A 27382-nucleotide genomic window follows, 5' to 3' on the forward strand; every position below is an offset into this window, starting at 1 on the left:
AAAAAAAAAAAAAAGAAAGAAAGGAAGAAGTGGGATGACAACAAGATGGTGCAGTAGGAAAGGATATGACCAAGCCTGGATAACCTGAGTTTGACTCCCAGAACTCTACATGGTAGACTCCTACAAGTTGTCCTCTGACCTCTATTTACTTATTTATTCTGTGTGTATGTGCACACATGTATATACATGTGTGCACATACACACAGAATAAATAAATAAATGTGATAAAATTTTAAATTAGGCACAGTGAACTGAGGATCTAGCTCAGTGGCTGAGTGCATACCCAGACTGGATGAGACCCTACATTCATCCCCAGTACTGTAAAAGTGTGGGGAAGGTAGGAAAAGAGTAACAATAAAACTAATAACTAACTAAAACAATTAGAAAGTGGTCAGGCATTGCCTTCTATCCTTACTTTTGGGAGACAGAAGCAGGTGATCTCTGCAAACACAGACCAGCCTACATAGTGAATCTCAGGCCAGCCTGGCCAAAACCATATAGTATGACTCTGTTTCAAAAAAATATATATATGTTATTTAAAATCTATGAATTGCTTATTTCTGGGATTTTCCTTTTAATCTTTTTGGACCATGGTTGATTTTCAGAAGTGAAAACAAAGCCATGAATTTTAAAATCCCTACTCATTTCTAAGTCTATAAGAGAATAGTAAAAGTGCAATGTCTTGCCCTCCAGAGGCAGATGAGCTGATGATTGTCTCCTCCTACACGTGTGGCTGACTCCGTGTGTGGGGCTGACCTTCCTAACTCTCCTCTGTGCTCCAACCAGAGTGTAGGCTGCAGGGGGTGTTAGTAACATTTTTTTACAGTGCAAGTCATCTCTCCAAATAGAAGGTCAGCTCTTCGGGGCAGAGACACAGTCAGTCCATTCCTGCCTGTACCATGTGGCTCTGTCAGGACCTTGGAGGGCCTAGGCAGGGTCTATGAGGGCTAGAGACCCCACATCTGCCTCAGCTCTCCCTCTTTGGAGGTAAAATACCCCCACTCCTTGGACTCACTCAATTTCCCAGAGAATTCACTCTGTTGCGTTTTCACACTTCCGATTACGTTCTGACTGGGATCCACCTCAATCTCCTTAGCTAAGGGGAGGGGGCGGATTTCTAAGGAAGACCACACCTATATTCTGCTGGTCTCTGATAAGCCCTCTATTCCCAAAGGCTGGCACATAGCCCACACTCACAGGGTACTTAGCAAACTCCAAACTGAGGGAAGAAGTAAGAACTCTCCAGGAGGCTATGCAAAGAAGAACCCTGGGAAGGAGTGGATGGAGAAAAGCCCTTTCCTGTTCCCTAATGCTCTTACAGAGAGCCAGGAAGCCTCCCAGGGTCCCGTAGAATCCTTCTGGCTTCGTTCATGGCAACCCTGCTTTCCTACACCCCACACTGTACCATCTCAGGAAAGACGGACTTCCAGGGGGGCTCCCACTGGCAACACTGTCTTTCTTCTCTGTGTCTTCAGAATCCCATGGGCACACTCACCCCAAGGCAGCTCAAAGCAGCTCTCCCTCCATACTAGCTGAGGAAGAACTGTTCAACTGGACACAGAATCCACTATAAGGCCTTGGAAATGTGAACAGCTGATCTCTTGGCCCTTTAATTCTGATAAGATTCTACTCATTAACTAATTATATTTAGTTATTAATGAGATTTAATACATTGTTACTTGCACTTCTGATTTAATTCTGGTCCTCCAAGTTTTCTATCTTACAATTGAGCAGCTCAGGAATGGCTGCTCTGAGAGGGGAGGTGAAAACATAAGTTGACAAGCGACAAGCATATCCCCATAGGGTGGAAGGGACCTGAAACGTTGATTGTAAGTAAAACCACCTTCAAGAGTGGGAAAGAAGGCTGAAACCAGATGGGTTAAGGCTCCTTGCTGCTGCCGGGCAGTGGTGGCGCATACCTTTAATCCCAGCACTTGAGAGGCAGAGGCAGGCAGATTTCTGAGTTCGAGGCTAGCCTGGTCTACAGAGTGAGTTCCAGGACAGCCAGGGCTACACAGAGAAACCCTGTCTCAGAAAACAAAACAAAACAACAACAACAACAAAAAAAAAAAATCCTTGCCACCATGGTAGTGCATGCCTTTATTCCCAGCACTCAGGTGACAGAGGCAGGAGGATCAGAGTCTGAGGTCAACTTGGTCTGTAGATCGAGTCCCAGTTCTGTGTAGCCAGGGCTACACAGAGAAGCCCTTTCTTGGGGGCAGGGAGGGATGGGGGAGACTCCTCAATCCTACAGAAACACAACAGCAGAGCAGTCAGGCCACAGTAGGCAGGAATGAGACCAGTCTCCAAAAACTCTGCTGAATCTGACAGTCCCATTTGTTCCTGGATTAGGTTTGTCTTATTCTCCTGCTGAGCATTCTGGGCTGGGGTGGACTCAGGAGACTGAGACCAGGGGAACACTAAACAGACCCAGTTTGGCAGCCCTACAGCCGGGCTCCCTGTGCCTCCTTCCCTTACTCAGCACCAGGTAGAGGCCCACTGTACAGAACTCAGGGACTACCTGTTGGTATTATAATTAAGGGGTTCCACAGGCCCTGCTCACCAAAGCAATGGGAAATTCTACCTTAGAGATGCATTTCTTGAGATAAAAACAACAGTTCAAGGCTGGGCAGTGATGGCGCACGCCTTTAATCCCAGCACTGGGGAGGCAGAGGCAGGCGGATTTCTGAGGCCAGCCTAGTCTACAGAGTGAGTTCCAGGACAGCAAGGGCTACACAGAGAAACCCTCTCTTGGGGAGGGGGGTGGAACAAAAACAAAAACGACAGTTCAAGCTGTTGAGCCCTGGTCTTCCACTCACATGAGGGTAGCTTTTCCTGACTGAACTATAGTAAGTAGTGGAAATGAAGAACAGTGCTGGCAGGGAGATGAAGAAGTAAGACAAGAAAGAATTACCGGGCCCTACAGACAGCTTCAGCTCTAATGCCTTCCTAAGAAGGCAGGTGAGAGCAGGAGATTCTGAGGAGCTAGGGCTCCCAAAGTAGGACACAGCCTTACCCATCTTGTCCATTCCCTTTCTCCAAGCCAAGATGAAACCAGAGAGGAGACCTGAGTCTGGACGCCTGTCTTCATCTCTCACCAATAGCAGGATCATCATCCAGGTGACCCAGGCCATGGGTTCCCCTGTCAGTTTCCACTTAAAAACTTGAATCCAGAGGGACCAGCACACAGTGCTTTACACAGAGTAGACTCAACAGGCATTTACTAAGTATACACCCTGGATGATGGAGTCAGGGCAAGTTCATTCACTCTGACTGAAGGTGGCACACACCCCTCCACACATTCACCTAATGGAAATGCTGGTTTACTGTTTCACCTTCGGCCTCCTCTTCCTCCTCCAAACATCTCACAGTTCTTCCTCCACAGTGGACACTGGCTTGGCTTCAACTCAAGCTCAGAGTAATAAGTCTCCCTAAGTACACAGAACTCTCGGAAGTTTGTCAGGCTCTCCATTCCATGGCCTTCCATAGCCTGTGGGTCACAACCCCTTTGGCAAACCTCTACCTTCAAAAACAGTTATGTTTGATTCATAACCATAGCAAAATTACAGTTATGAAGTAGCAGCAAAAACAATTTTATGGTTGAGCTTCACCACATGCATTAAAGGGTCGCAGAATTAGGCGGGTAGAGAAATCCCCAATGGATCCTCCAGGCATGCCTCCTAGTTCAGCTCCTTGGATAGCATGGGTCACTGAGACTGATTCCTACCATGGTATCTATCAAATGTCTCTTCACTGCTTCTCATTGTGCTCAGGCCTTTTGTGCCCTTCTTGAGAATTTTGACATCCCACAACTTAGACATCCCACTTGCCATCTCATTCTTGTCCTTTTTTAAAAAGAAAAGTCAGGGTCTCATATAGCACAGCCTGTCTCTGACTCACTCGTAGCCCAGCATGACCCTGCACTCTTGGTTCTCTTTTCTTCACCAGCCAAGTGCTGGGTCACCATCCTCAGTTTTATGTGGTGCAGGGAATTGAACCCAGGACCTTATGCATGCTATGCAGTCACTCTGCTAACTGAGCCACAATGCCAGCCCTTCCCTGTGCTCTTCAACCTCTTCCTTCCCACAAGAGCCTTCCCTGTTGGCTCAAAAATATACCCAGTGTTAAAGTTTCTCTATGTCTGCAGTGCCTTCTGGCTCCAAAATTCTGTTACTGGCTTTTATCCACCCTACTTAATCTTTAACTCCCCACATCTAAATATGTTGCCTCTATGTGATCACTAAATACTCTTAAATCCCTTATAATCTGCCAGTGACCTCTGGGTTGTCAAAATCAACACCTCATCATCCCCCAGGTCCCTGTGACATTTAATCCCCTTGACTGCCCCTTCCTCTAAGAGACATCCTTTCCCTTGGCCACTGGGCCACTCTCTCTCCTGGTATTCCTTTCCATCTTTCTGAAACTCATTTCTTTATTATCTTCTTCCTCTTCCTAATCTTCAGTTTCAGTGTCCTTCAAAGATTAGTTCTTGGGTCTTATTTTTCTCCCTCTACAATGGCTCCCTCCTTCCCAGCCTTGCTGGTCTCTGTATAAATGAACTGCACCTCTGCATTTCTAGGCCTGGTTTTCATCTAATCCTAGAGTACAATCTTATCTTTCCTCTGTTTTCCTTTATTGTTTTAAAACAGAGACTCTCTATATAGCCCAGGATGACCTTGAACTCAGAATCCTTTTTCCTAAGTGTTAGGATTACGAGCATATGCCAACATGCTCAGTCTGATCTCATCTTTCTAACTACTTTTAATCTCCATCCAGATTAGTCTAAGACTTAGTCCCATAGTCTAAGGCACTCAAAATGACCCAAACTGAACTTTGTGTATGTGTAACAGAATTTCACTTCTGGCTGGCCTGGAACTTGTTAAGAAGACCAAGCTGGTCTCTGACTCACAGAATCTACTTGCCACTGTCTGCTGAGGGCTAAAATTAAAGTCATGTATCACCACACTCAGCCCAAACCGAACATTTAGCATGTGTTCTCTCCTGCATAGCAATGTCTTGTTCTGACAGTTCCTCCAGTGATTTACAAGGAAGCCCGTCAGGTCTTCCTGGAGCTGCCCGGGTTGGGAAGTCTGGTTTGGGGTATCCTAACTCTGTTAGGGTTGCCTCTTCCGCCCACTCACAAGTTCACTGGGACTATGCTCTCTGACATGGCCGACTAATTAGTTTCCTCCAGTCCTGCTCCTTCCTACCAACATAACCAAGTGCATCTCCTTAAAGACCTCCCTGGCTCCCCACTGCCCACAGAAGACAGCTTTCTTCCTCGGCCAGCACCCACAGCTCACTCCATAAGGCTGCCAGTTCTGTTCCCTTCACACACATCCCCTTCCTGCTATCTTCTCATAGCTGAATCCTTCCCTCAAGGTCCAGCTTTATCTTCCTTAATCTAAAAATACTCCTCAGAGGCAGCAAGTGTCGCAGCAAGTAAGCATGCTTGCTGCCAAGCTTGATGACACTAATTAGATCACCAAGACTCCCAAAAGTTGTCCTCTGACCTCTATATACATGCTGTGGCACACACATGCCCTTCCCCAATCAGTAAGTGCAAATATTATTTATTTCATAAAAAAGACATTCTTCACTCCACTCAGCCCAATAACCCTGCCTCAGCTTCTTGATTTCTCAGATCTCCAATAGGATAGCATCTTATCAGCCCAGCACATATGTAAGGAGGAAGCTGTCTTTTTCCTTCCTTCTAGACCAAAGGTATGCCAAAAATCTCTTCCGAATTCCTCCAATATCAGACTTAAAATACAGCAGGCACAGTAAATATAGGATGACTTTATAAGATGATGAAATATTTCAAGCTGTGTGAATGAATGGCTTCAAGTCCTCCAGCAACCCTACAGGATAGGCTTGGACTTGGGCTAAGAGTAGAGAATGTGCCCACCCCCAACAGCAACAGACCCTGTTCTGCACAGCACACTCTCCCAGATGTCACCTTCATTCCAGCCAGCAAGTACAGCACCCAGCCTCCTCCCCCGCTTAGGCCAAGCCCGAAGCAGAAGCAGCCATCTTGTCTTCCATTTGTGTCCACACAAGTTGGGTCCTTCTCAGCCTACATTCACAAGCACATTCACAGTTGGTTGCAACTGGCCTTCTCTTCACCTTCTCCAGGGGATAAATGGGCAAAAGCATGGTGCAAGAAAAAAAGAGACCTGAATTCTGGTTCTGGCTAGCCAGGAACTAGTTATTTGACCTTTACTGTAACATTTGGTGTTCACTGTAACATATATGGGGTGAAAACAGAATTTCCCAAACTGTGGTTCCCATGCCACTGGGAAAGGGGATGAAGCCATATGCACATCCTGGCACAGCTTTACAGGCTCTGTGTGGAAAGTAGGGGAACAGATGCCCCCTATGAGCTTGTCTAGCTTTCACAAGCTAGACAAGGAGACATCACTTTGGGAACTAGAAAGGCTTCTAAAGTCAGCTCTCCCTGGAACCCTGAATTCACTCCTCTTTTTTTTTTTTTTTTAACTTTTATTGCATTATGCTGAGAAAAGTTGCATGATTTCAATTTATCTGAATTTGTTAACATTTAAAATCATATTTTAAGTAAATAGAATTAAGTAACATTCTTGTTTCCCTTTTGTACCCCAACTCCTCCGAGAGACCCTCCTTCAATACCTACAATATCTTTTTTGTCATATTCCTTAAAATTTTTTAAATATTATAACAATAAAAATAAGTATTATTATTCACTCCTCTTAAAGCCTCCCTCCCAACAGAAGACAAAGCAACTTAAGTGCCCTGTGGAAGAGCCAGAAAGGAAGTTAAAGAGGAGGCAGCCTGTGCCCTCAGGGAGTGACATGGGACATCACCCTAGGCCTATAGAAGGGTACCCCAGCATACACCAACCTCTTACCATTGGGATGGGGGTCAAGGGTCAAGTGATCTGAAGCAACAGTCTCAGAAACATTGTGGGTGACCTTGTCTACCACCCCCTTTCCCATTCACCCACAGGGTCTGTCGGAGGAAGGAAGGCAGGGGAGGGGCAGGGGAGGGGCCCCGTTCCCAGAGGAGTGCTAACAGCACTGGAGCACGTGCTTCTGTCCCTGACCGAGAAGGTCCTTTCCTTCACTATCCAATGAAAACATTCATTAAATCATCTCTGGCATTCTTGATGAGACCCCTCTCTCTTCCAGGTCCTTAGACCACAGAGAGAACTCAGGCAATTATAAAGAACTAGGGGCAACTGTAAGAGGGAAGGTGCCGGAAGTGTCTGGGGACAGGAGCCAATGGCTGCTCCCAAGTTCTGGTGTAGGTACGTGTGACTAATGTCTAGAGAAACAGGGATGCTGGATCTCTTAATGAGAAGAGTCAATGGAGGCTTCAGAGTCAAGCACCCAGGCTAGAGGAACTGTGGAAGCAACGTGGAAGAGAGAAGATAGGTTGTGTTGCAGGGTTCCTATCTTTGGAAGTGGGGGGGGGGTAGAGCTAGAGAAGACATTTGCTTCTTCTAGCCCAGAGCAGAGCAAAATGGGACATAAATGACAAGAGGAAGAGTGGAGACGGGAGTTCAGATACAAAGACATGACCTTTAGCCAGCATGGCAAGTTCTGGGAGAAATTCAACCACTAGCAAAGCCTGCTAGTGTAGGTGTCTAGAGAAAGCGTCAGGTATCTAGTGAGCTCCCCTGAGCTGAAGCAGCCGCCACCTCAGGGTACACAATCGACAACTGGGCAGGGCTGTGGTAACTGAAGTAGAACAAGCAGGCAGGGGGATCTGAGACCAGCAAGAGCAAGACGGGGTACAAAAACAGGCTAGAAGAGCCTTCATATGAATCACGTGCCTCTTTCCCATAGCAAGAGCTCTGAGCAGAGCTTTCAGAATAGTCTAGAAATCCTGTCCCCTTTATACAAAGAATGAAAAATTTAAAAATGCCCCTAAAAGGACAGAAATTCCTGGGGCTTTGCTGTGTGGTAGCTTCAAGGTGGCAGCTGGGGCTGGAGCCGGCAGAGGAGGGGCCGAAGAGGAGAGGGTGGCAGTGGCTTCAGGCTCAGGATCCAATTACAGGCCTGTTTCCATACTTAGCCACCTGACAGCCGCTTGGAATACTCACCACTCCAGCCACCACAGCTCCATGAAGACCAAATTAACCCAAGGGCAGACAAGGGCAGGGCCCAACGGCAAGCTCAATGGCCCAGAGCACCCAGCCTTGCCTCTCATACCCCAAAGAATGGCTTTTGTTCCTCGTATGCCTATACTCTCACTAGGACAGCACCCCTGTCACTCCAGTCCATGGGACAGACTTAAAGGTCTAAGACACAGAACCAGAAACCTCACAAAGACGAAGTGCTAGCATGGGAGACAAAGCAGGGTGTCCTAGGTCCCTTGGGGGAATCTTAGAGCACCTCCCCAAAGAATCTCCAAGGGGAAGCCAGCCTTGGGAGCCTTAAGAACAAGAGAGGTAGCAAAATGATGGGTGTCCCCTCCGCAGCCTATAAATAACCCCCATGCTGCAACCCAAGCCACCGCCTCTGCCACACAAAATGCTGAGATGTCAAAGGAAAGCCACGGTGTGCAGAGCGGAGCCCCCTTCTTGATGAGAGACCCTGCCCCCCAGAAGGCTCTCCTCCATTCCCCTCTGCATTCTGTCCAATTGCTTCCAACATGGTCACCAGTCCTCAGCTTTCCATCCAGTTCTACCCTATCCCAATTCCAACTCTGTCCCACTGTCCATAAAATGAATCTCAGCTTTGTCTGCAGGGTCCCACTCTGTCCGCGGCCGTGCAGACCTAAGTCACTGGCTAAAACAAAGTCTTCTGTGCCCTCTCCCACCAAGATGGTAACTCAGACAACCTCCAGCTCCAAGAGTGTGCATTTTCATCCATCTCAGAGATTCTCTCTCTAGCATGTTCCCGTGAGACTCTTCTCTCTGAACCTGGCCTAACCCTCAGAACCATCTGCTTTCATTTCTTCTTAGAACCCCTCACTGGCCCCCACTTCTCTCTAGCACCTCATCTTCTGTGTCCTAGGCCCCTGTGAGAAGGGCAGTGATACTAGCTAGAAGCAAAGTTTTGCTATCAGCCCAGCCCCCCACTGGGATAAAAACTTGAGAACATTAGGGGCACAGTGGAAGCCATTTGTGCAGGGGGCGTACCTGCTTGTCCCGAAAGCAGCAGCGAGGCCAGGAAGCAGCAGAGCAGGAGCAGCGCCTTCATGGTGACTGCCAAGAGAGCCCAGCTGCTCCTCGCCTCTATTTATATGGTGGGTGCAAGCAGGCACAGCAGGCAGAGGAGGGCGGGGGAGAAGGGTCACACAGTCACTAGGGCAACTGTGCAAACATGATGGGGAAGAAGCCCAGACCCCCAAAAGCTACTGTGGGTGTTTTCCTAGGCTCCAAGCACCAGAAGCAGAGCCCAGTAGTAATCTCTCCCAACATGCCCAGGATTATTTAGTCCAGGGTAGGGGACATAAGGGGCTAAAGATGGCCCTTGGGCTAAGGTCCAGGATTTAGGAACTTGAGTCTTCCTAGAATATTGGTTACCTTGACCTAAAGTCTCAGATAGGTCAAGGACCTGGAAATGCCTCCAAATGAAGGACTATCGGCCAAATGGAAACCAATCCTATTTGATAGTCACTGATCTGCAATCTAGCAAATAGGAAAACCCACGACATCTGACCTTTGAGGTCGATGACTATGAGCTTGTCCTTCCAGGGCCTCTGTATAGAGAATGCTGAGCAGAGGGAAAAAGGGGACTCCGAGAATCTCCTGAGTGACGTGATATCAGTTGGAGGTGGAGAGGCAGATCCATTTCCAGTGGGCAGGGGCTCCTGAATGTTCAGTCTCCTCTACAGAGTGCTTTCTGGTGTGGTCTTCTCTGGGCTTGTGGCAACCCTGAAAGCTGCCTGTAAGAAGCTGAGAGACAGCAGATGCCGGCTTGTCTGGCTAGGAGAGAGCGTCACCAGGAAGGGAGGAGGCAGCAACTGGCCATGGAGTAAATGAACTAAAAGCAAACTGGCTGCCTACTCCCTGTTAGGCACTTTACATTTCTCAAAGCTTGTTTTTATGGTACTAGAAATTGAACATAGGGCTTAGGCCAGAACACTCTGCCACAAAAAAAAAACATATCCCTAGCCCTGTGCTTTACATTTTTAGTACAGCTTTATTGATACACCATCAACAAAAACTAGGCTACATAGGGTTTCTTGTTTTTGTTTTTCTTGAGACAGGGTTTCTCTGTGTAGCCTGACTGTCCTGGAACTCATTCTATAGACCAGGCTGGCCTCAATTCAAGAATTCTCCTGCCTCTGCCTCCCAAGTGCTAGGACCAAAGGTGTACACCACCATGCCTTGTAAACACACCTATCTAAAGGGTACAAACTGATAAAATTTAACCAATGTCTGCAATGTCGTATATACCAGCACAATAAAAATAATGAGCAGATCCCTCCCCTCCCAGTCTGGCAACCTTTAATCTCCTTGCTGTTGAGATACATTAGTTTGCATTTCACAACTATGGCTGCAGATGCTATCGAGGACAGTTAGCTGCTCCTCTCACTTGGCACAGTTATTCTGAGATCTATTCATATTATCAGTAGCTCATTCCTTTTTAGCAGTGAGTAGTCCACTGTAGGAACAAACGACAGTAGGCTATCCACTCACCTGCTGATGGGCATGTGGGTTGTTTCCAAGATTAAACCATTAAAAGTAAAGCTGTTATGGACATTTGAAGGTATGCCAATGCACAGACAGCTTTTGTTTCTCTTGTGTAAATACCTAGGAGTGAAAAAGTTGGGTCCTATGTTATCTGTTTAAGCTTTTCCCAAGGATTGTACTATTTTATGTTCCCAAAAGTTCACTCGAGTTTCAGTCCCCACCCAGCCTAACACTTGATATAGTTGGTCCATGTGGTCCTGGGAATGGAACTCAAGGCCTTCCATGCGCTGGCCAAGAATTCCATTGCTGAGCGCACCTTAACCCTTACCTTTAGGCACTCTTTAGATGCACAGGTTTGGCTCACTGCAGGATTTATTTTTTAAACAATTTTCATGTATGTGCACACACATGTTATGGTGCACATAAAGGCCAGAAGAGTTCTCTCCTTCCACCACCTAGTCCTGGGCATTGCACTCAGGTCAGCAGGCTTGGAGGCAAGTGCCTTTACCCTCTGGACCATTTCATCCCATTGCACTCTTGACTTCTATTCCCCTGATAGCTAATAATATTAATGTCTTCACTTATCTACTACCTATTTCTTTGGTATATTTTTTTTATGAAATGCCCGCTCAAATCATTTGTCCACTTATCATGAGATGTTTTGTTCAGTTTTGATCCATATACAAATCCTTTATTGATATTTGACTTGCAAATGTCCTTTCCTAGCCGGTAGCTTCTCATTTCATTCCCTTAAATGCCTTTCAAGGAACAGAAGTTCTTGATTTTTATCAAATACCATTTATTAATTGTTCTTGTATGTTTAGGTTTTTACCTAAAAACTGGTGTCTTATCTAAAAACTGCCTCAAAGTCAGACTTTCATTGGTATTTTCTTTCTCTCTGTGAGACAGGGCTTTATATGTAGCCCTGTCTGTACTAGAACTCTCTCTATATATATCATGCCAGCCTTGAACTCAGAGATCTACCTGTTTCTGCTTCCCAAGTGCCCAGTGATTTATTAATTTTTTGTGTATGAATGTTTTGCCTATGTGCATATTAAGTACCTGGTGCCCATGGAAGCTAGAACAGGGCAATGAATTCCTGGGAACTGGAGTTATAGATGGTTGTGAACCACCATGCACATGCTAGAAAGCAAACCAAGGTCTTCTGTAAAAGTAACTTTTCTTCACCTCATATAATTGCCATCTCCGAGGCTTGCTGCTTAGGCTGCTAATTTAGGCTTAGTCCATAATGCTGTGGTTTGTCTGTGGAGATCAGAGGTCAGATGACAATTTATGGCAGGTGGTTCTCTCCATCTATCATGTAAGTCTCAGAGATCAAAGTCAAGGTGTTAGGCACCTATACCCCCAGAACATCTTACTGGCTCCCAGTTCAAGGTTCAATATAATAAACTATAAAATCAAATTTTTAATTTTGTACAATAGATCAACAAAGTTAATAGAGAAACTGGGTTATCATGATCAGAGTTATTGCAGAGGGCTTACAGTTCTGACAGGGCAATAATGAAGAAGTATTTCTTTAAGAAGCAGTTCTCTTAAAATAGCATGGGACTAGAAATAATGTAACATGTTCAGGCTACATTAACTGCACAATTGTGACTGACTGCACACTGACACTTAGCATGCTTTTTATTACAGGATATAAAACTACCCCTGCAATGGAATATTAAATTAATACACAACAGCAAGTAGAGACCCATTAAGAGTCCAAGAGTATAAGAACTTTACCTTTCTTTCAACATGGTCAGCAATTCACTTAATCAATCTAAAAAAAAGCAGTTCATCTGCACAGCCATATTGTGGATTTCAGGTCAGTACTAATGTTTTAAGAAGTATTCTTGGGGGACTGGAGAGATGGCTCAGTGATTAAGACTTTGCACTGACTGCAAAGGTCCTGAGTTCAAATCCCAGCAACCACATGGTGGCTCACAACCATCCATAATGAAATCTGACGCCCTCTTCTGGGGTGTCTGATGACAGCTACAGTGTTCTGACATATAATAAATAAATAAATGTTTAAAAAAAAGAAGTATTCTTGAATTTTAATGGGGATTATGATGGATCTCTAGGTCAACTTCGAGAAAATGAACTGGGTTTCCAGCTGTGGTGGTTTTATTTCCTTGGCCAGGCTATGATAGTAGCTGCTTGGTCTCACACTAATCTGAATGCTATAAGGAAGGTATTTTTAACATTTGAAATAAAAATCTCCAATTGGGGAGTGGTAGAGTACTGGCTTGCCATGCTAGAAGACCCTGGCTCAATCCGTCCCTCAGGCTTTAAAAAGAAAGAGAAAGACTGTGATTAAAAGAAATCACCTTTAGTGTGAACATGCCTTGTTCAAGTCAGCTAAGAAGGAGTTATGACTTATAACTGGCTTCAGACTAAAGACCATGACTCCCTCTGTTGCCAGAATTTCCATCTACAAACCGTAAGCTAACAATCTTTTTTTTAAACTTATGTCTGTGTGTACATGCATGTGCATGTATGTTACATGTCTGTTACCATCAGAAGAAGGCATTGCATCCCCCCAGAGCTGGAGTTATAAGAGGTTGTGAACCAAACCTTGGGGGAAGGGGGTACTAGAAGCCAAACTCAGGACCTCTGGAAAAGCAGTAAGCATTCCTAATCACTAAGCCATCTCTCCAGCCTTCATGTTCTCATTCTAAAGCATCTACTGGTCTTGCTAATCTAACATGCCACTATGGGTTGTCACAATCACATACATGGCTGAGGAGTCGCTGCAGAAGAGGAGGGAACAGTTGGTCACAGGAGAAAAAGCATTATCCCTGTGCTGAATGCCTCACGTGAAGTGAGAAGCAGGCACGCCCTCCCCACCTCACACAGGTTCAAGGTTCAGGGAAGCCAAGCGGCTGGTTTAGCAGTACACAGCGAAAACAATGTTGTGTGAGTTTGACCCCAGCAGTCTTCCTGATGTACCTGTGACTCCCTCCATCAATCAACATGAACACCATCATAGGAGAAAAGATTACAGTGTCAGCAAAAAGGAGCTGAGGAACATGGGGACCACAGGAAGAACAGAATTGTCAACATCAGCCCTGAGAATTGAAACCTGGGCAAGAAGAGCAAGCTCCCGTAAGCCCAGTGCTTCTGAGATGAGGAGGTACTGGTCTGGAATGTCAAGCAGACACCTCACACCGTGTTCATGACAGCATGGTTGACAGTAGCCGAAGGCTGGAAACAGTCCACATGTCTCTCTGCAAATAAACAGAGAAGCAAAATACAGTCTTTCACACAATGAAATATCACTTAGCCATACAAGCATATGAGGCTATAATACACTCTTCAACACATTTCACCCTTCCAGTAAAAGTTTCATTGAGTAAAAGAAGGGGAATATATTATTTTTCTAGGGACACTGGAAAAGAAAATCACGGAGCACAGAAATTTATTGTCTCATAATTCAGGAGGCTGGAGAGCTTTGCCCCAGGTGTCAGCAGGATTGGTTTCTTCTGCGATTCTGTCCTTGGCTTGCAAGTTGCACCTTCTCTCTGTGTCCTCACATGGTCTTCCCTCTGTGTGTGTGTGTGTGTGTGTGTGTGTGTGTGTGTGTGTGCCTAATCTCTTCTTATGAGGATGCCAGTTAGATTAGATTAGGGCCCACTCCAATGACCTCATTTTACCTTAACTACTTCTGTATCAGCCCCATCTTTAAATATAATTAGCACCATGCTAAGGTGCTAGGGGTTGGGATTCAACACTTGATATAAGGGTGTGAGACCACAGACATCCTGTGACTCCATTTATGTGAGGGTGCCTTCAATAACCAACCCTATAGGTGAGAATTAAGTAGATGTATACAAGGGGATGTATACAAGATGAGATTGTAGCTCAGTGTTGAGCACTTGTGTGATCAAGCACTTGGGAGGTCCAGACTTCAATTAATACTGGGCAAAGAAAGCACTCATACACTGTGAGCACACTTACTGCCACAGAACTGGGCAGTATTTAAAGTGAGAGGGCACATACCTGTAACTCTACCACAATGGGGTCAAGGGAAGGAGGAATAAAAGACCAAGGTCACCCTCAACTGCACAGTGAGGCCCAAGCCAGCCTCAGCTCAAAGACCCTGTTTCAAAAAATCTGGCAAAGCAGCTAAGATGGTACAGTGGTTAGGGATACTGCTGCCTAGTCTAATGAGCTAAGTTTGAGCCCCAAACCCATTGGGTAGTAAGAGAGAACTGACTCCTGTAAGTTGTTCTGTGACTGCCACATGCACACCCCCAACACATAAATAAATTAAGAATTTTGTAAAAAAAAAAAATCAAAATTATAAGATGATCTTTAGAAACTCAGAATAGTAAATGTCTATATTATCTATGCTTCCACATTTTTTTTGTTTTGTTTTGTTTTCCAAGACAGGGTTTCTCTGTATAGCCCTGACTGTCCTGGAACTCACTCTGTAGACCAGGCTGGCCTTGAACTCAGAAATCCACCTGTCTCTGCCTCCCAAGATTAAAGGCATGCACCACTACTGCCTGGTACTTCCACATTTTTAAAAGAGGAAAAGGGGTACCCTGTTTAGAAAACAAGAGACTAAAAGGGCAGACTAAACAGAAAATAACCTCTTAAATTACATATTCTCAAACAGACCTTATGCAGCCATATCTGGCTGATACCATGTTGCATCACCCGTCATGCCCACCATCTCCAAACCCAGAAGCTCCAAGCATTTGCTCAGCCTCTAAGAATCCGGGGCCATGGTAGCTTCAGCCCCATTTTTACAAGCTGCCTTATAAAAGAAAAACAAAACAAAAACCAGCCTGCTGCTGACAGTCTCGGGCTGACATTCCAGAGATGGAAAGGGAAGAAGTATGTTTAAGAACATGGTATGAGGGCCAGTGAGATGCCACCAAGCCTGATGACCTTAGAGCCCACATGATGGAAGGAAAGAACCAACCCCTACAAGCTGTCCTCTGGCCCCTACATGAGCACCATAGCATTCACATGCCCACACATATGTGCACATTAACACAAAATAAAAATGTAAAAATCCACAAAAAGAACACGAAGGGAGGGAACTATGTACTGGGGCCGCTCAAGTCCACTCTAATGCCCTGGACCAGGATCAGCAGCCTCTCAGGCCTGTAAAGGCCCGAGGGCAAAAAGTTCAAGTTTCCCAAGAGTAGCCACAGATAGCAAGACCAAACGGCTGTGTCCAAAGACATCTGTGAAAACCATCTGTGAGCTAGTATGGGGCTGTGGCTTGTTGGAATCATTGGTAAATTACTTGACAAAATGCAAAGTCTATACAGTGATTACACATCTGGGCCTTCGGGGCTTCAATTGCTCTAGATTGGGATTAAAAGTCTGTAAAGGAGCAAACCTGAATTCAGCTCCCACAATGGAAGGAGAGAACAGACCCCCAAAGTTGTCCTCTGACCTCCTCAGACATATGATGGCATCACCCACACTGACACATCACATACAAAATAATAATAATATATAAAATAAAATAAGGCTGGGCAGTGGTGGCGCACGCCTTTAATCCCAGCACTTGGGAGGCAGAGGCAGGCGGATTTCTGAGTTCAAGGCCAGCCTGGTCTACAGAGGGAGTTCCAGGACATCCAGGGCTACTCAGAGAAACCCTGTCTCAAAAAACTAAAAACTAAATTAATTAATTAATTAAAATAAGTTTAGGGACTCAATGATTAAGAGTTCTTACTACTCTTGCAAAAGACTTGAGTTAGGTTTGCAGCATCCATATCAGGTGACAAACAATTACCCGAAGCTGCAGCTCCAGTGGATCCCAACGCCCCTGACCTCCTGTGGCTCAAACATGTGCATCCCCACAAAGATATGTCATCAAAAATAATAAAGATGAGCCAGATACGATGGTGCACGCCTTTAATCCCAGCACTTGGGAGGCAGAGACGGGCGGATTTCTGAGTTCAAGGCCAGCCTGGTCTACAGAGTGAGTTCCAGGACAGCCAGGGCCACACAGAGAAACCCTGTCTCGAAAAACCAAAAAAAAAAAAAAAAAAAAAAGGCTAGAGAGATGGCTCAGAGCTTAAGAGCACTGACTGCTCTTCCAAAGGTCCTGAGTTCAAATCCCAGCAACCACATGGTGGCTCACAACCATCCATAATGAGATCTGACGCTCTCTTTTGGTGTGTCTGAAGACAGCTACAGTGTACTGACATATAATAAATAAATAAATCTTTGGGCGGAGTCAAGCAATGGTCCTGAGTTCAATTCCCAGTAACCCCATGATGGCTCACAACCATCTGTACAGCTACAGTGTACTCATATACATAAAATAAATAAATTAATTAAAAAAAAAAGAACCCAGGCACTCTTTAATCCTAGTACTTGGGAGACAGAGACAGGTAGATCTTTGTGAATTTGAAGCCAGCCTAGTCTACAGTAGGGAATTCAAATCCAGCCAGGCTTACATGGTGAGATCCTGTCTCAAAAAAATAAAACAAAACAAAAAAGTCAAAACAAGGAATTAAAAATAAATGAGTCTGGAAGAGTACAAGGTGTCTCAGCAAAAACAGCTGAGGGCTACCGGGATCTATGGCCATAGCCATATTTCAGACAGCAGATATGAGGGCTACCCAGATCTATGGCCATAGCCATATTTCAGACAGCAGATCTGAGAGCTACCCAGATCTATGGCCATAGCCATATTTCAGACAGCAGATCTGAGAGCTACCCAGATCTATGGCCATAGCCATATTTCAGACAGCCAATCTGAGGGCTACCCAGATCTATGGCCATAGCCATATTTCACAAGGCAATACTAAAGGAATTTCTAAAAGTGGAAAGAAACATATATATCCCTGAAAATTTTTCTCCTGGAATGAAAAGGGATCCCAACAAATCAACCCTGAATTTGGAGGACCTGACAGGTTCATTTTAATTGACAAGGTACTGCCACAAAAGAAACATCAATTTGCTCTGTGTGGTTCAAGAGTAGAGCAAGGTTTGGTGGTAAGGATCATAGAAGACATGTGAATTCAATGTTTAGATTTAACATACCCACGAGAGGACTGGAGAGATGGCTCAAAGGTTAAGAGCACTGGCTGCTCTTCCAGAGGTTCTGAGTTCAATTCCCAGCACCCACATGGTGGCTCACAACCATCTATGATGGGATCCGATGCCCTCTTCTGGTGTGTCTGAAGACAGTGGCAGTGTACTCACATACATTAAATAAATAAATCTTTAAAAAAAAAAAAAAAAGAACAAAACAAACAAAACATGCCCAAGAGGACAGGTTTGCTGAATGCAAGCACTCCACACCTGCATGGGCCTGGCCTTGGCAGACTAGCTTAGGGGGAGGGGCACTACACCTATGGCTTCCTTCCCTCCTTTCCTGAGAGTCTTAGTCCAGGGAAGCCTTTGGGCACATGCCTTCTGAGAGATTGCTATGATCTAAATACAGGTAGTGTCCCCCAAAAGTCCCCTGTGTAGAAGGATTCATCCTCATCTCGTCAATATTGGGAATTTCTGTGGACTTAGGAAGTAGAGCCTACTGGCAGGTGTGAAAATATAGTGGGTCCCTGACTGTCCTCTACTTCTCAACTAGAGCCGTGAACACTCACTCCAGTGCATTTCCGCCATGGCAAGCTACCCCCACCAGATGCCCAAACCTATGAACTACCTACTCTTAAACTTCCAGAACCATAAGCCAAAATAAATCTTTCTTTACCTCTGGGGTAGTTTGCATGTGATGTCTCCAGTATTTGAATACTTGGTCCCAGTTGATGGCACTGTTTGAGAAGGCTTAAGAGGTGTGGCTTTGATGAAGAGTCAGTCAATGACAGCAGGCTTGGAGGTTTAAAAGCCACACACCATTCCCAGTTCAATCTCTTTTTCTGTATATTTAAGAGGCATTTAATTTTTATAATTATTTTGATGACTTAAAAAAAAAAAGACGTAAGATCTCAGCTTCTGCTCCAGCCAGCATGTCTGCTGCTTGCCGCCATGCTTCCCCACCATGGTGATAGCACCAGTACCTGCTATCAGGTTCTGTTTTGATGATGGATAGCTGATGAGTACAGAGATCCGAACTCTAACCATCCTCCTGAGCTCAGGCCTGGCTGACATTGTCATGGCTACCATGTCCAACGTCACCCACGTCTTTTTCTCGGGGTCATGTACAGAGTCCAGTGATCCTACACACATTGGGTCAATGAGTGATGAGAAATTTACCCAGCAAGTGATGGCCTTGAACAAAGGCTGGTTATGATAACAGGGCCAAGCCACAGCAGCATGGGCTTCTGGGAAGCTGAGAACTAAGGAAATTAAACTGTTACCAACACACTGTCTCAGTTCCTTCAACAAGGGCCTCCTTCTCTGCCCCCTTCTTTTTACCTCTTCACTTTCACACAGCTGCTCCTCCTAAAGTGCTCCCATTCTAAAACTGCCACTTCGCTAGCGGTGGAAACGCCTAGAACAGGGACTGGGGCTGCACACAAGACAGCAGGTAGGACCTGTCTCCTTGGTTGTTAAATGAGTTAGGAACTTTACAGAAATACTATAAAAAACCAAAACAAAACAAAACACTTGAGATCTCAGGTAGTCCAGGCTGGCCCTAAACTCATTATGTACTTGAGGCTAGCCTTAAACTCCCGATTCGACTGCATCTATCTCCCGAGGTCTGGTGTTACTGAAAGACCCCTGGGGGAGACCCCCACTCAAATCTCGGGAGGACGTACACCCAAGGAATCACCAGAGACCATCTTGATGTAATTACAAGAGGTATTTTTAATTTCAGGGCGCCCTGGTTCGGCACCACACCTATCTCATGCAGGAGATAGTGGAGCCGACCCCGAGGCTTGAAAATTAGGGGTTTATATAGGGAAAAGGTCTGAGGGAACAAAGGGATCAGTGTAGTCATACATGATTGGCTAGTTCAAATATTAACTATTACATGCAGAACAGAGTGGAAAATTCCTAAAGTTGGTATTAATCTGAGTCAACAAAGCATCTGACCTTAAACCATATCTGAGAGGACCAGATGGTCCATTACTTAGTGTCTGCAAGGCACGTCTTTGCAGGCCTGAGCCTTGGACATGTCCTCGTTTGCCTAGACATGTTTTCCTCGATGTTTATAGTTTTATGTCTTCTTGACCTGCCAGCTCTTAGGATATCTAACAACTTGCTTGCTCCTTCCCAGGACTATGTGGGCCAGCTTGTGATGGATTCTTAGGCCCATAACTTTTCTTCCTAGTCAGGACAGGTCTAAAGCTTTAATTTTTCCTTTCATTACAAGCATGTGCCACACCAACCTTCACTCCTATTTGTTTGTAACTGAAACAGTCTTGTCATGCTGCCTAGGCTGATCTTTAAATCAAGATTCCCTGGCTTTAGCTTCCCACGTACTGAGATTAGCCATGTAACATACTGGCTCCTTTCACTTAACTTTAACCCACATACTCATTAAGAACACAGATCATGCCAGGCAGTGGTGGTGCACACCTTTAATCCCAGCACTTGGGAGGCAGAGGCAGGTGGATTTCTGAGTTCTAGGCCAGCCTGGTCTACAGAGAAGAGTTCCAGGACAGCCAAGGCTACACAGAGAAACCCTGTCTCGAAAAACCAAAAAATAAAATAAAATGAAATAAAAAAGAACACAGATCATGGCCCGGCAGTGGTGGCACACATCTTTAATCCCAGCACTTGGGAGGCAGAGGCAGGCAGATTTCTGAGTTTGAGGCCAACCTGGTCTACAGAGTGAGTTCCAGGATGGCCGGGGCTTCACAGAGAAACCCTGTCTAAAACCCCACCCTACCCTACCCCACCCCACCCAAAAGAAAGGAAAGAAAGAAAGAAGAAAGGATGAACAAACAGAGGTCATGACTGCAGCATACTAAGTTAACATCTAGGGTGAAGACAGTGGTGGTGGAAGCAGGGTGAGGAGACAATGTGAAAGGCCACATGGCCCAGCAAGCTGAGGGCTAGAATGTCCTGGTTCCTGGAAGTGTCTGTAGCTTGGTCTATCCTGGGCAGCTCACACACTCCTCAAGGATCTAGGGAATTGTCAGACCTTAACTTAGGCAGCATTTGAGTTTGCATCTGTTGCACATTCCAGGGGGAGGGAGGAGGGCTTATGAGGGGAGAATAGGGTCTCACGTATCCCAGGCTAGTCTCAAACTATGTTGTCATGAATACCCTTTAACTCCTAGTCCTCCTTTCTCCAACACCCAAATCCTGAGATTAGAAGTGGGAGCCACCCTGCCCAGCTTTGGCATCTTTTAGTATTTCATTTATTATTATGTGTGTGAGACGCCATGGCACAAGGACAGTGAACAACTTTGGTGAGTCAATTCTCTCCTTTCACTGTGATTCCTGCAGACTGAACTTAGGTAGTCAGGTTTAGTGTAACACTTACCCACTAAGCTATCTCATCCAAATTTGGAGATTTTTTTTTTAAGAGTCTCTCATTGGATATGGTGAAGTACACCTGTAATCCTGGCACTCAAGAGGCAGAGAGGCAGGTGGATCTCTGTGAGTTCATGACCAGCCTCATGAGCTCCAGAATAGTCGAGAATACATAGGAACCCTGTCACAGGTCTCATACTGTATCTCAGGCCAGCTTAAGATCTTACTATGTAATCCAAGTTGCCTCAAACTTCTAGCAATACTCCTGCCTCAGTCTCCTGAATACTGAGACTACAAGTGTGAGCTACAACATCTGACTAATAAATAGCACTTACTAAGAGGACTTTCCTATTTGTCTTGGTAATTATAGGTCATCAATCTTAGAATTCAAATTCCCATTCAAGATGGGAACTCCTTCTACCAAAGTCTCTGACATATTCACACAGTCGATTTGAATACTCTCTGTGATGAGATACTTGATATTGGAGAAAAATGGCCCAACTGTCAATACACAAGAACTTAGAATCAGTCAACACTGCAGCTCCCCTTCCCACCTGCCATCTCAGTATCTTATAGAAAAAGCACAGGGCCATCCCCTTGGTGGCAAAGAATCCACCCTATCCAACCAGCCTCAATGGCATTTCCTTTTCTTACGAAAGAACAGCACTTTTTTTTTTCCAATTCTGTATGCAGCCACAATTTCAGAGCAGTATATTCAACTCCCACAGGGCAGAAGTTAACAGGGGCAACTTGTTGAAGGCAACCTCTGTTCTCTGAAGAAAAGCACACACAAACTTCTCCAAACACTTGCGTGTTGTCTGCTTAATCCTGAGAATGTTCACCCAGAAAGGCTGCTCCCTGGAGTTATCCTTGATTCAGGCCACCTAATTCAGGAAATGGTGCAGCTGTCAGTTCTGGTTCCTTTTTCAAGATCAGGGGTGTGATGGAAGGAGAGCCAATTTGAGGAGTTCATTCCTTTGTACAGTTGCCAGACTTGTGGCAGTTTTGCCTGCAGCCCCCAGCTCCACCCTCTTCTCCCAACCAGCACGTGTTCTTGTCAATCAAGAGAAGAAACCTGCAATTCAGCAGAGCAGCAAATAGAAGAGTAAGGCGGAGATGGAGTCTGACCCCAGCTCCAGGATTAAAGCACAAGGCGGGCAAGCAGAACTCCATGTGGAAAAGACAAAATGTCACACATTCACCAGCACTGAGGAAAGCAGAGAGACATGTGTTGGGGGTGGGGGACAGTAGGATGAGCTTGGGTGGGGACAGGGTGGAGCCAGGACCAACATCTGATACTAAGGACAGCATGGTCAGATGGCTGGCTCCAAGTGGCTGCTTGGTGATGTCCATGTGCTCTGCACATTGGCCTGGGGCCAATAGTCACTGCTGAACAGACCAAGGTCATGGCAAGGACCCCTCCTCTACCACCAGACGATTCTTCAAATGTCTTATGCAGCTGAGGCATTACTTTCTCATTCTGCCCAAGCCATGGCACAAAGGGCACATACTTGTTATGTGTCATACTATGTCAGAAAAGCATTAACATAGTTGCCAATAACTCATAAAATATAGCAAGAATACACCAGGCAGCAAAAGAGAAACAGGGAGAGACACAAAAGGGAAGTCTAGGAGGGAAAGAAAGGCTATATATTTAAGACCTAACACGTGCATAACTTAACCACACGCCCAATTCCGTTTCCTTAAGCTAAGAACAACACATGCTCAGAAGAAATGAAATTATTTCGGTTATGGAGACTCAGCAAGAATTTTCTCAAGAATCATCATAAAGGCAACAAGGTGTGATGCAATGGTCCTTGACAACATTCTTAGAGCAAAAAGAATGCATTTCCTAAGAAGTGGGAAAGTATTGCTCCTAATAGACTCAAATAGGACCAATGAGGGACCCAGGGACCAGGAATAACCAGCCTTGATCTCAAAGAAACAACCACCAAAGAGGTCATCAACCAAGCACAAGACAAACCTGAACTGTCACATTCTCACAGGTAAGATGGAAAACTGACCCAATCCATTTAAGGGGCAAGGTCTTTAAAAATGAGGTTACAATAGCTATCAATTAGAAATAATCTAGATGTCCATCTCTAGGTAAATGGATAAATAAATTACGGAATACTCATACAAAGCATTAACAAACTGGTGCTAGCAGGCAGGCACGTGGCCAGTCTGGCTGCTTGTTGCTTGGTGGGACCTTGAAGTCCACACTTGTCCTTAGCCAGGACAGGCTAAGAAAAAGTAGGAGAGGCACACAGCCGGCCTGTAGTTACAGCTGCACCTCAGTAACCATGCCCACCATAGAGGTGTTCCAGGAAAGTCTAGGTTTGTGAATGTGGCGGAGCTTTTAAGGACAAGAGGGTGTGCTCTTTGGAGTTGCTGGGACTTATAGCTCTGACTGTTCTAAGACCCACTTTCCTAGGTTTGTGGAGCAAGCTTAGGCTCTGAAAGCTAAGGGTATGTAGGTACTGACATATCTGAGTGTTGAATATGTCTTTGTGACCAAAAAGTTTGATCAAACCCACAAAACTGAATGGAAAACCCTTGGCTGATACCACTAGGGTCTTTGAGAAGACAGATTCATTACTAAATGATTTCATTACAGGTGGTTGTGAGCCACCATGTGATTGCTGGGATTTGAACTCACGACCTTCAGAAGAGCAGTCGGTGCTCTTACCCACTGAGCCATCTCACCAGCCCCCACTCATTACTAAATGATTCTTTGGTTTCCTTCTTTGGAAATCGCTGGCTCACAAGGTTTTCTGTGATGATGGAGGATAGCAAAAAGCTGGATGACACAGGCCTAGCCTGCAGTCTGGCCCCCATCATCTCTCAGCTTAGAGGCTGTGGTCAGATGAAAGAGCAGATGTAGGTACTGACATATCTAACATACCCCTGCTCTTCTTGCCTCCCCTACTCACCCCTGCATCAAGAAACCCAGCACTGCTTCAGCTGGAACCTCTTAACTGGAACCTTGACCATATTTCTGCAATAAACTGGCTGGTTCATGAAAAGGTAATTAACATATTTGCTGATATATATGCAAGATGTATTGGAACACACTGTAATCCCAACCCTTGGGTACACAGAGGAGGATCGGGATCCTCAGTAACATAGGGAGTCAAAGGCCAGCCTGAAATACATGAATGACCCTGTCTCAAGATAATAAATGAAATTAAATAGGGCACTGAAGAAATGGCTCAGCAACTAAATGTCTCTGCTCTTCCAGAGGACCAGAGTTTGGATCCCAGCAGTCTCGATAGGCAACTCACAACAGCTGCCTCACTCATGGGGATCTGATTCCCCCACTGGCCTCTTCAGGTCCTTCACTCATATACACAGACACACACACATAATTACGTTTTCTTTTTTTTAATTACATCAGTGCTAGTAAGACATCTCAGTGGGTAAAAGCACCTGCTGGCAAGCCTGATGGCCTGGGTTCCATTCCCGGGACCACATGGAAGGACGGCACTGAGTCCAGGAAAGTTGTCCTCTGATCTGCACAATAAATGCATGTTTACAAAAGGTGGATTTAATCTACTCCATTTGATTAACTGGATTTATTAAAACAAGGGGGAGTGGCACATATCTTTAATCCTATCCTTCAGCAGGCAGAGTCAGGTGGACTGAGTTCAAGGTTTCTGTTCAGAGTGAGTTCCAAGATAGCTAGGGCTACAAAGAGAGAGATGAAAGATAGATAGATAGATAGATAGACAGACAGGCAGACAGACAGATAGAAGTAACAGTTATCTTATTTCATTTGATTTCTTGGCACAAGGTCTCATGTATTCCATGCTGGCCTAAAACTTAGATTGGCTGAGGTGGCCTTTTAACTCTTGATCCTTCAGCTTCCAGCATAGTATTCAGACTATAGGTGTGTACACATATTATAAACAACAAACAAAAAATAAATAAAACAGGAGCTGCAGGGATCGTTCAGCAATTAAGAGCAGAGGTCTAGGTAGGGTTCAGTTCTCAGTACCCAATGAAGGCTCATGACTGTCTTAAAAACTTCAGTTCCAAGGGATCCAACGCCCTCTTCTGGACCGCAGGTACCACACATGCACATGGTGCATGCTCATACATGTAGGCAAACTCATACACAGAAAATAAAAATAAGCAAATCTGTAAAAACTATATATAATAAAACCTAAAAGTGAAATTTAAAAGTAAGAATAGATTTTTTTAAGTGGAAACGGACCGGGGTAGGGCTTGCCTAATAGTCTAGACCCACACAAAAAAATACAGGTCCATCGTCCCTGCACATAAGAATATAGTGCAAACTTATTCCCATCTCTCGCTGCGCCTATGGCGTATCAGTAGAGCGACGGCTCGGGGCTCAGCGGAAACAATGAAGGAGCCCAAAGTACCCATCATACGCCCTGGTGACAATGTTCCAGACGTGATTAAGAGCAGTTCGTAAATGTCACCTATTTCTCGGCTGTTTTACGGCGTTCTCTGGAACACTGTAAAGTCCCACGTGCAGAGACAGTCCCGCAGCCTGTGGGCGAGACGGACGCGCCAGCGGGCGGAAACCCCACCAGACGACCTGTGGCGCCGAGTGGTGTGCGCGCCTGGAGGGCGTGGTCAAACCCGGAAGGGGCGGGAACGCGCCCCGGAGTTCCACGGTGGTGCGGCGATTCTCCGGAGAAGGAATATTTTCCTTGGCTCCGCCCCAAGCCCCGCCTCTGGCCTATGGGACAAGAGCAGAGACCGGAAGGAGGCAGAGCCTCGGTCCCGCCAGAAACAGCCTAGGCCCATAGCGCCCTCTGTTGATGCTCTCGGAAGTTGCATGGAGCTAGTCCGGTCGACCACATCACACCTAAGGGAAAATTAGACATAATGCTAAAGACACCGTGCTCATATGGCTACATATTGTATGACTATTTACATAACATTTTGCAGAAAAACAGAAGAGAGATGTACCAGGGAAACAACAGAGACTGGGGGACACTGAAGAGGTACTAATTCCTATCCTGATGGTGGCTACTCAAAAAACAAAAAAAAAAACCACACACAATCAAGTGTGAGTTTCTTTTTTCTTTTTTTCTTTTTTTCTTTTGGCTTTTTGAGGCAGGGTTTCTCTGTGTAGCCCTGGCTGTCCTGGAACTCACTCTATAGACCAGGCTGACCTTGAACTCAGAAATCCACCTGCCTCTGCCTCCCAAGTGCTGGGATTAAAGATGTGTGCCACCACCGCCCTGTTGGTTGGTTGTTTTGTGGTTTTACTGACAGGGTCTCACTGAGTAGCCCTGCCCAACCTTGAAATCACTGCCATGCTTACCTCAAACCACCTGCCTCCTGAGTGCTGGAATTTAGTTTTCTAGTATACCACAGTATACATGTGGAAGTCAGTGGACAACTCTCAGGAGTCAATTCTCTCCTTCTACCACGTGGGTACTTGGATCAAACCCACGTAGACTGTGGTAGCAGCCACCATCACCTTCAAGTCATTTTGCCTGCCCCCACTATTTTGTTTTGAGTGAGATTGGTGGCTACGTGGGATGACGTGATTGCTTTGTGAGAAGCAGCTCGTTTGGAATTGTGGAGATTTTTTTTCTTTTTAAAGATTTACTTAATTTGTATGAGTACACTGTAGCTGTCTTCAGACACACCAGATCCCATTACAGATGGTTGTGAGCCACCATGTGGTTGCTGGGAATTGAACTCAGGACCTCTGGCAGAGCAGTTAGTGCTCTCAACTGCTGAACCATTTCTCCAGCCACTGAGATATTTTGAATTGGATGAGCTTATCAACATTGTGAATGGATTAGGCGCATTCATAAAATGACAAATTGCATGCCTTGTAGATTTCTAATGTTTAAAATTGTTCCCACCTCTTTACTGAGTAAGTTCATGTGCAGGCACATGCTGGAGATGGAAACTGGCTTTTCTGCTCTGACCTCCATCCCATACAACCTGAATAAGATGTGGGCCATGTCGGATAAAAGTGATCTCTAATCACGAGAGGACTAAGAAACTTGATGGACACTTGAACTAATCTACTTACAACTTCCAGAAAAGGAAGCAGTTTCAGAGGAAGTGAGTGTACCGTTGAGCTGAGCACTAGCAGGCCATGGCCATGGCCAGAGCCTGAGCACTTACAGGCATTTCATGGAGAAGTTACCATATGCAGACAAAAACCACTAGCCTCACAAGGTACGAGACTCCTCCTCCAGACCTGGCCTGAGTAACATCATCTTACAGCCAGCTCCACATAGCTGTGTCTGTGTGCCAGACCATAGCGTAACAAAGCCAGGCTTCCCACGGTCAGTGTTTGCTGAGATCTGGTACCCTCCCAACCTCCATTAGGAACAAGGAAGGGCTGAGTTCACATAAGCGCTTTCCTGGAGTCCGTTTTTATCTGAACGTGTAGTC

General features: G+C 45.4%; 1 protein-coding gene across 3 annotated transcripts in view; it reads right to left on the reverse strand.

Moving 5' to 3' along the window:
• Srl (sarcalumenin) overlaps window positions 1-9192 on the reverse strand; it is a 43373-nt gene extending 34181 nt beyond the window's left edge. For 2 of the 3 annotated variants that reach the window (XM_031361041.1, XM_031361032.1), the window contains exon 1: window positions 9125-9192. In XM_031361041.1, coding sequence (XP_031216901.1) covers window positions 9125-9185 — 61 coding nt within the window. In that variant the 5' untranslated portion in view covers window positions 9186-9192. The remainder of the gene's footprint in view (window positions 1-9124) is intronic. The other variant, XM_031361026.1, reaches the window with a different exon arrangement.
• Window positions 9193-27382: the final 18190 nt, after the last annotated feature.

This window comes from Mastomys coucha, unplaced genomic scaffold (assembly GCF_008632895.1).
Source record: "Mastomys coucha isolate ucsf_1 unplaced genomic scaffold, UCSF_Mcou_1 pScaffold12, whole genome shotgun sequence".
In the NCBI taxonomy this organism is placed as follows: domain Eukaryota; kingdom Metazoa; phylum Chordata; class Mammalia; order Rodentia; family Muridae; genus Mastomys; species Mastomys coucha.